The sequence below is a fragment of the Tenrec ecaudatus genome, chromosome 4 (assembly GCF_050624435.1).
Source record: "Tenrec ecaudatus isolate mTenEca1 chromosome 4, mTenEca1.hap1, whole genome shotgun sequence".
Classification (NCBI taxonomy): domain Eukaryota; kingdom Metazoa; phylum Chordata; class Mammalia; order Afrosoricida; family Tenrecidae; genus Tenrec; species Tenrec ecaudatus.
In genome coordinates, this window is record NC_134533.1 from 65,733,641 (window position 1) to 65,743,500 (window position 9,860).

The 9,860-nt window shown below is 38.0% G+C and overlaps 1 protein-coding gene across 1 annotated transcript; it reads right to left on the bottom strand.

The window, feature by feature from the left end:
- Positions 1–5,543: 5,543 nt before the first annotated feature.
- Positions 5,544–6,500, bottom strand: LOC142446778 (olfactory receptor 52N4). Its single transcript, XM_075548520.1, has one exon. It carries the CDS (start codon positions 6,498–6,500, stop codon positions 5,544–5,546), a length of 957 nt encoding a protein of 318 aa, XP_075404635.1.
- Between the last annotated feature and the right edge of the window lie 3,360 nt (positions 6,501–9,860).

Below are 9,860 nucleotides of genomic sequence, written 5' to 3' on the forward strand. Positions count from 1 at the left end.
GTTGTGTTGAGATCAAACACCCCCTCCAGGGTCCAAATGGTTCCAGATTTGGCAGAGAAAGTGGTGGGGCCAAGGTGAAGTCCCAGCTGGCCTCCATTGAGGTAAACCAAAAGCCCCCAGCCCCTCAAAAACCCATATGTCTGTGCCTACTTATCTTTGGGATGCTCCTCCTGTGTTCCAGCAGTGTTGAACTTCCCTCTAAGAAACTCTCCTGTGCTAAATTCTGCGGAGTCCCTCTGGTATGCGTCACTCCATTGCCATCTTCCCGGAAGTCCTTTTTTTTTTCATGGTGTCTTCTTTTTTAAGCTCCTTTTTGGGCTATTTGGGGCATTGAATCAGAAAATCACATTAACTCTAGTTTCTTAGATATGATGTTTTACTATGTCTCAGGTATTAAGTTAGACTAATTTATTTAGCATCCTTATTTTAAATGTTAGAATTCAGACCCATAAATTACAGGATAAGGCAAAAAGGTAAGAAATATTTGGACAAGTATTAGGTATTAAGGGACTTCCAAGGGAAGTTGTATATGAGCCCACAGTGGCTAGTTACACAATGAACTGCCAATTATAATGTCATTAGTTCAAGTCCATCAGTTACACTGTAGATTTAAAAGATTTAAATGTTCATATGCATTGGGCTGCGAACCTCATAGCAGGTAGTTCAAAACCACCAACAGCTCCATGGGTGAAATATTGGGCTTTCTACTCCTGTAAATGGTTCATTTTGGAAACTCATAGAGAGTTGCTATGAGTCAGCAATGACTCAAGGGCAGTGAGTTTAGTTTTGTGTTTGGAAACCTGAAGGGGATAATTTCTCTATCCTATATTATAACTCACTCTGAGTTAGAATCAACCAGAGGACAGCTGGTTTTTCTTTGGGTTGTATGATGCTGTGCAATATATGCAGAGACTATAAGTTGGATACTGTGAAATTAGAACACAGCTGGAGAAGAAGGGAAAACAAAAAAGAAAATTGAAAAGACACATATATAGAAGATGTGAAGGCTATTTAAAATTTTAAATATAAGACTTCATAGCAATTTTCATAAGTATTTTGAAGATCTAGAATTTTCGTGTTCAAATTATTCAGTAAACATTTCATAAACATATTTTAATATACAAAAATAAATGAATAATTCTTGTTAATATTTCAGAGGTGAGGCTGATTCCAAGCTTCTATACAAGAAAAATTCTAACTTTCTTTTAAGAATTTCTGTGCACAGATGGAGAAGTTATTCTATCTTATAACAAGACTGCAATATTTTAATAAAATTTTGAACTCTGGAATACTCATTTTGGGTTGCAGAATATCTGAATTTCTATTTATTGTACGGAACTCACTACTCAAAACAATCCTATAGGACAGAGTGGCACTTCTATCTCTCTCTTTAATATTTTATTGGGCTCTATTACAGATATTATAACAATTTATAAATCAATTGTAACAAATGAAATTGTGTATATTATGAAAACATTATCTTTCTATTTGAAACCTTTGATATTTGTTCCTCTTCACTCCCCTCCCAATTCAAGAACCCTTAATAAATTATGTAATTTTTTTTCATATTTTACACTGTCTGCTGATTCCCTTTACCTACATTTGTTACTCTCCCCCCTTGGGGTGTGTGTGTGTGTGTTACATCAATCATTGCTATAAGTTCCCCCTTCTACCTTTTCTCCATCCAACTTCCCCATAACCTCATGGTACCTGGTATTGCTGTTCCTGTTACTGTTTGTGAGGGGGTTATCTGTCCTGGATTCTGAATGTCCAAAGCTCTTCTTTATACCAATGCACATATTTCGGTCTTTTTGAAATAGAACTTGGGTCATGTTAGTGAGGGGAGGAAGCATCAAAGAACTAGAGGATGTAGAGTATTCATCAGTGCTATACTGCACACCGGGTGAGTCATCCCTTCCATGTGACCCTTCTGCAAGGGAATATTCAATTGTCTACACATAGGCTTTTTGTCTCCTTCACATTGATATAATCATTTGTTTTTGATCTTCTGATACCTGATCCTGTCAATTGTAGGGAGCTGCAAGTCTCCCCACCCTGGATTTTAGCCATGAATTTACTCTCGCCATACAAACTGCCCAGAGGATTTTCTGCCCTTTGTCTCAATTCCCGCCAGAGGGTGACTGCCTTGACCCTTGCTAGGATTGGTGCTCTTTCACTAGCAGCTGCTATGCTCATTGGTCAATACATGACTTATGGCATCTCCCCCCAGGCTCACCAGGAATGCTTCATTAGCATACTTACCTGTTTGATCAGTTGCCCCCCTGCCATTCCTTCCTTTTTTGGAGATGCACGACTATTGGCTACCTCAGCTGTACCTTATTTTACATGTGACGTAATGGCGCCAGCCCCTCGCTGGCTATTTAAACCTCTGCTCTCAACTCAATAAAATGAGGCTTGATCAGATTCCTGTCTTGCCTCCATCTCTCCGTGCCCTTGACCATCTTCATTCCCAGTCCCTCTTTCAGGTCCACGTTGTTCATGTCCTGCTGTTCGGGACAGTCAATGACTCCTGATCACACAGGCTGGTGTGCTTCCTCCATGTGGGCTTTGTTGCTTCCCAGCTAGATGGCTGTTCATTTAACTTCAAGCCTTTTAAGATCCTAGATGCTATGTCTTTTAATAGACAGGCACCATGAGCTTTCTATAGCACATTTACTTATGCAACCATTCTGTCTTCAACAATCATGTTGGGAATGTGAATATCACACAGTGCCAGATTCTTAAAATACAGTGTTCTTGTGATGAGGAAGGACTTGAGTTGAGGCCCAAAGTCCATCTGCTCCCTTAATGCTTTAACTCATGAATATATATATATATATATATATATATATATATATATATATATAGAGAGAGAGAGAGAGAGAGAGAGAAATATCCCTATCATTCATGATGTATTCGTGTATTTTAAATATGTACTTGCCTATATTTATACCTCTCAAATAGATTCCGCCTCCTAGTTCTTTTCTATATTTCCTTTTACTTTCCTCTTGACCCAGTGTTATATTCACCCTTCATTCTGCTTGCAGATATTCCTCTGAGCCACATTACAATTGATCAAACCCCACCAGGCATTCTAAACCCTCCTTGCCTTTGATTTTAGCTCCCCCTGCTCCTTTACCCCCATCCTCTCCTCTCCCATGTCTTCCAGGAATCATTGATCTCATTATTTTCCCTCGGGATTGTTTATCCTGCCAATCATATCCAAATAGACATAGAAAATAAATATATAAATAAATCAAAAGGCCTATAAATAGTTCCATGTCTATATACTGGGTTTTATGAATGTCTTCCAACCAGGTTTACTGATATGCCATGTCCTGAACCCCCCAAGTGGAAGTCTATTTTCAGAATTCCTCGGAAACATCATGACTTTGCTCCCCTGTTTCTCTGTTGTGCCATGATTGGTCCAGATTTTTTTGTTTTCTTGTTGGGGGGGGTAGAGGGTAAGGGGCATTTAGAGTAGAAATTCTCCAATGGGTTTCTGAGCCTATAAATCATTTTGGGAGCAGAAAGTCTTATCTTTGTCTTGTAGAGCAGCTAGTGGGTTGACTTTATGGTTGGCCTTCAAACATATAATAGCCCACTACTCCATCAGGGCTCCTTATTTATTGTACAGTAACTTTTATTTCTGGCCTGTTGTGAAGTCAGCAAATTGAAACTGCCTGCTATTCATTTCCTAAGAAAGGTGAAGTGATTTTTGCATTAAAATCCACATGCGTATAATTTGCACTGTTCAAATACATTTGGGGATTAAAGGACACTATGTGAAATATATCTTGACCGAAAGGTACAACACAAAGTACTTTCAATAAAAGCAGCATGCACTTCCTCTATCACAGGCTAGCTAACACTGTATTAAAATAGCCTGAATTTTGTGAGCAAGCTGAGTGAAGAGTGGTACCTAGAAGATGGTCCGTATCTCAAAAACTAGATCTGAGAGGGAAAAACTAGTGCAGGACAAATATGTCCAGAAACATGCCTAATTTCTGAAGCACTAAAATATTTATTGCCCAGTGTGATCCATTGCAATGGCCATGCAGGACTCACAGACGATACTCACAATTATGAGGATGTATTAGGGAAGTTACCAGGTTACCACAAATCAGGACCAAAAAACATTAAGGATGCAGATTGTGGTCCACAGCATCAAATCTTCTCAGCCAGCATCCCAATCTTTTTCTGACCTTTAGCCTGTCAGAGTCCCTTGGCCTCTGCCTTGTTTCATGGGCAGGAAGCCCACCATTCTGTCTCAAGGTCTCAGTCAGGGTCCTCCCCTCTGTCTCTGGATCTCAGTGCTGTGGCCTCTGGGCTTCTATTGCCTCTGCAACTTTAGATAGGAATCTCACACTCACTTCCTTAGTGACTCTTCTTGTTTAATGGTTACACGATTCTTCCTGTTCCTGTTTCTGAGATGCCTATCTTATATTTACAGAAATAGCAAAACTGGCCCATCCCTGAGTTATAGTTTTCTATACCTTACTTGCAAGACTATCAGTGAAAGAGCCATACCAAACATTTTCACTTCACCACAATTAGTGATCAGGAAACACTTGATTCCATTATAGTGAAAAATAATAACTAGGAAAATACTATATACAAAGAAAACTATTAAGTTCAATAGCATGCCATATATGTGAATATCTGGCAATAAAGATGTTTTATAAAGTGACGCTTTAAAGAAATGTTTAGCAAGTCTGGGAAAAATAAGAGAATTTAGAATAAAGCGTTCTGAAGTAAAAAATCAGATTATTTTAAGAAACCAGAAATATTGGATATGATTAAAAGAAGTTGGCATTAGATGAGAACAGAAAGATGCTTCTTTCATTTTTAAAACACAGGGGCATTTGAAGAAATTGATGAAAATAATCAGGCAAGTTGTGTGATAGAAGAAAGAAAAATTAGATGATATTCAAGTAGTCTATACTGGAAAGTATGCACATTCAACAGCTTGGAAATTCCTCTTGAATCAAATAATATGATTGTAGTAAGACAATCAGAAACTTGTATTTCACTATATTGATGAGTTCATGGTATTTATGAGTTCATGAGTTCCTTTCTAGTTTCTCCTTTAGACATCATTGTGAAAACATGGGTATTTGGATCATAAAGAGAAAAATATAGCACATTATTTTCTAGAGGAATATAACAACATATGATCAGTCTCAAAATTACTATCATTAATTGAAAACAGAAACCAGAGCAGTATAACCAGGTCCATATCAGCTCCTTTAACATTCTTCTTTTTTCCCCGCCCACAGAAAATTGACCCATTGCATTATTTTTCAAGAAACTTTGGCTGATGACAAAAAGAGTTTTTCATAAGCTCAAGGAGTTGAAAAATTCACACTGTCTTGGCCCGTCAATGATATTAAAATTCTCTAGAAACTTATTTGTCATGTTCCAGTTAGCACACTTTTTGGTCAGAACTAAAAGTACCAGTAGAAAGGCTAGTTATTTCCATTCCTAAATAGAAGTAATCTTTTCCATTTTTATACTTTTTCTTATCCCTGGAAAATGTCCATTCATATGTTGTGAGATTTGGTGTCTTTAGAACCAGAAATGATCCTTAGGACACAATCTCGTATCTGCTTGGTTTTCACCCCATAGACAACAGGGTTCATAGTAGGAGGCAAGAGCAGGTAGACATTGGCCACAAGGATGTGACAAGATGGAGGGATTGTGTGGCCCCCAAAACGGTGGGAAAAGAAGGAGAAGAAAGCTGGACTGTAGGAGAAAACAATGGCGCAGATGTGGGCAGTGCAAGTGCTGAAGGCCTTTTGCCGAGCATCTGCTGATGAGAGGCTGACCACTGCCCGGAGAATCATAGTGTAGGAAATAGTTATGCACAGTATGTCAAAACCTCCAATCAGGAGGGCAACCATAAGACCATAAATGACGTTGACCTTGACGTTTCCGCACGATAGTTTGGCCACAGACATGTGGTCACAGTATGTATGGTGTAGTACATTGCCTTTGCAGTAGGGTAGTCGCTTAGTGAGGAAGGTGAAGGGAATGATGAGCATCACACCTCTCAAAAAGGTAGCAAGCCCAACCTTTGCAATGACAGGATTGGTGAGGATAGTTGAGTAGCGCAGAGGGTAGCAGATGGCTACATAGCGGTCAAGGGCCATGAGCATTAATACCCCAGATTCCATGCCTGTGAAGGTGTGGATGAAGAACATCTGGACCAGGCATTCATTAAAGCCAATTTCCTTGAGATGGAACCAGAATATCATGAGGGCCTTAGGAATGGTACTGGAGCACATGACAAGATCAGTTAGAGACAGCATAGCCAAGAAATAGTACATAGGCCTGTGCAGAGAGTCTTCATAATGAATCAGATAAAGGAGTCCACAATTGCCTACCATAGCCACAACATACATAGAACAGAATGGGAAGGAGATCCAGATGTGCACATCCTCCAATCCTGGGACTCCATTCAGAATGAATGATGTGGGGGTAAAGCCTGTTTGGTTCATAATCTGGCTGGTATGATCATTAAATCGCATAAAATTGATTTGAGTCTTCCTACAGCAAGAAAAGGAAGAGATAAAGCGTATATATTATTTCCATTTTACCCTCATATGCACCCCATTTACAATTCTATAATACAATTTAACAAGCAACCAACCAAACATGTCAGGTGCCAGGAAATAACTGTTTTGTTTTTGTGTTATTATTCATTTATTAATTCATCCATCACCTTTTTGTTGATAGCCACTTTGTCCCAGCTCTCATAAAAAACAACCGAAATGTGAATGCTATTTTGTTCTTCATTATAACTAGTTTTCTTACTCTATCCAGGATTTGTTACACACATTTTGTAAGCAGTAAACTATTTATTTATCACAGATATTAAAGGTCAGTGCAAAGATGTTGATTCGGATGTTTTACTTTTAAAGAGGTTTCATCCTGGTCTTTTGTCCAACCTTGTATATATACACTATGATATTGTTTTTAATTTCCCTATGATGCTTGGAAACGTTACCAGGCATTATTGAAATCAGAATAGTCCTAATATTGTAGGGTGGACACCAACAGCACCCATGTTGCCTGGTCACCATTGCCAGATCACAAAAAACAGGTGGATTTGAAAGAGTCTAACTTTCATATTCCCATGCTGGGAAGGAGAATGGGGGAATCCTTCCTCCAAATGCCCTTCTCTCCCTGTCTGTTTTCACAGACTACGTAAATATAAAGTGAAACAATTATTTCAGACGAACACAGTCTTGAAATAACAGGTACAAGGTAGGAAAACAAATTTTTTTTGACAAATTTAAATTTGTTTTAAGAAAGACCTTATGTTCCATCCCTTGGGGACCCTAAATATCAAAGAGACAGACCGGTATGCAGGTTCTGGCCCTTCATGAGGGAAGGGAGGAAGCCTGGGAGATCACTCAGATAAGAATTGGGTCATTGGCTTACTTAATACCAGCAATAATTTGTTCCTGGACACTATCACAAGATGCTTTGTGAGACAAGGGAGAGGGATTTAACTTAGTTATGGAGGATTTCAAGCTAAGTTACATCTAAACAAAGTATATAATTCTCCTAACTACATTATATTTCCATCATAAAACAGTAGTGGATTGACTTTTCCAGTTCCCATCCCCATCACTTCCTCCCATGGATTAAAGGCAGAAAAAGGAAAGAGGGGAAAAATGCACACTAAACGTTGTGAGAAGTAGTATATACGTCCAATGGATAATCAAAAAGAAATCAATTCGATACAGGAATTGAGGCTCATTACAAGAGTAGCACAAACTGTTGTGCTTGGCAACTAACTGAAGGTTTGTGTTTCAAGTTTTCTCAGCATCATCTTAGAACAAAAGCCTAATAAACTTCCTCTGTAAGGATGGCAATCAAGAAAACCAGATGAGGAGCACTTGTGCACTAGAACATGTGAGGTTGCCATGATGCAGAGTTGATTCTATGGCATAGGCTTCCAACACCAGATTCTCATTCAGCTGCTAGGTGCCAATGAGGCCAAAAATTCATGAGTGATGCCTACTGTGTATAATATGTATACTATGTATAACATTTTGGATAAAACAATTGTGAAGGAATATAGTAGAAACTCCACCAATTTGTTAGACATATTTCTATATTTGAGTTTGTCAATTCACTTAAGTTCTCCCAGATTTTTAATCTCTAAATCTCTCAGAGAAATCTTTAACTTACTAACATCTTTAAAACTCAGAATATCCATCTTTCTTTATATAGGGATAAAAATGCAATTGAAGGAAGTCCATACAGAATCGAGAAACCAAGTTCTGAAAGACAGTCAGCCACCTAATTTATTGCAAAGAAATTACTGTAGATTGTAGAAAAACATAATATTTTCAAAAAAATTCCTGGGTCAATTAGACGTGTATGAGGGGAACCTCTTTATCTCTAAATCACACTTTATGTGCAACAAGTTTCAGGAGAAAGTTAGGTCCAAATGTGAAACGCCAAGTACACATCATCGGAAGTTTGGAGTAGACTATACCTTTCCTACAGCACATCTTATTGAGGTTTAGTAAATTAGACTGTAAGTGTAAATACTTCATGAAAAGCAAAGTTGTCATGGAGTCACATCCACCACAAGATGTTGACGGTTCACACCATTCACAGATTCTAAATAGCAGAGTAAGAGAAAATAGTCACACTCAAGCAGCATCAATAGAAATGGAGAAGTAGGCACAAGGGATTTAACATGGAGTTTTCAAAGTGCCAATAAACATATAAATACTCACAAGGGGAAATGAAAATTGGTCTTTTCATCACAGAGAACTCTATACTCTATTTATAAAAACAAAAACCCCAAGTCACTGCCATCCAGTGGATGCTGACTCACAGCAACTCTATAGAACAGGATAGAACTGCCCGGTGCGTTTCTGGAACTGCACAATTCTTTATGATACTGGAAAGCCCTATCTTTCTCCAGTGGAGATGCCAGTGTTTTCGCACTGCTGATCTTGTACCTGCAGGCCAATTCATAACCACTTTGCCACCAGAACTCCCAACATACCATGTAGGATAGCTAAAATGAAACAAGCAAACAAAAACAGAAACATCAAAGGTATAGAGCGTGTGGTACTCCTGGAGTTCTCATACACTGGGGGTAGGAGTATAAAATGGAGCAGCTACTTGGGGCATATCTTATAAGAATGAACATACATCAGAACACATGAACTAGAATGATTATTGTAGAATTTAGACAATTTTTAGTAGTTTAAAGCTGGAAATTACATAAATGTCCATTGTATCATAATGAGTAAACATGTACTGGTAATTTCTCACAGTGAACTTTCAAATAACAAAGAGAATAAACAACCCAGGACTACTTATATCACTTTAGATGAATCACATAAAGTGTTTTAAAAAACTGGATATAGGAAAATGTAACACTTGGTTTCATTATATAAAGTTCAAAAACACGTCAAATAAACCTGTGATACTGAAAGTGAAATCATGGTTTCTCTATATACAAGGGGATGACAAACAGATGGAAGCATGAGGTAGAGATCTGACAATATTCTTATGGGATTCGAGCAATATTCTTCTTAATCCCATTGACTATATGGATTTTAGGCTTGAATAATTCCTAAAAATTTAACTTGCCTAGTTGGGCACATTTTATCATAATTTATCTTTTAAATACACACAAAATCATAGTATTTCTTTTTTAATGAATTTATTGGAGCCTCTTACAATTCTTACTTATCATAATCGATCCATCCATCCATTGAGTCAAGCACATATGTGCATTTGTTGCCATCATCATTCTCAAAACAACTGCTTTCTTCTTCAGCACTTAATATCAGCTCCTCATGTTTCCCCTTCCCTCAACCCTC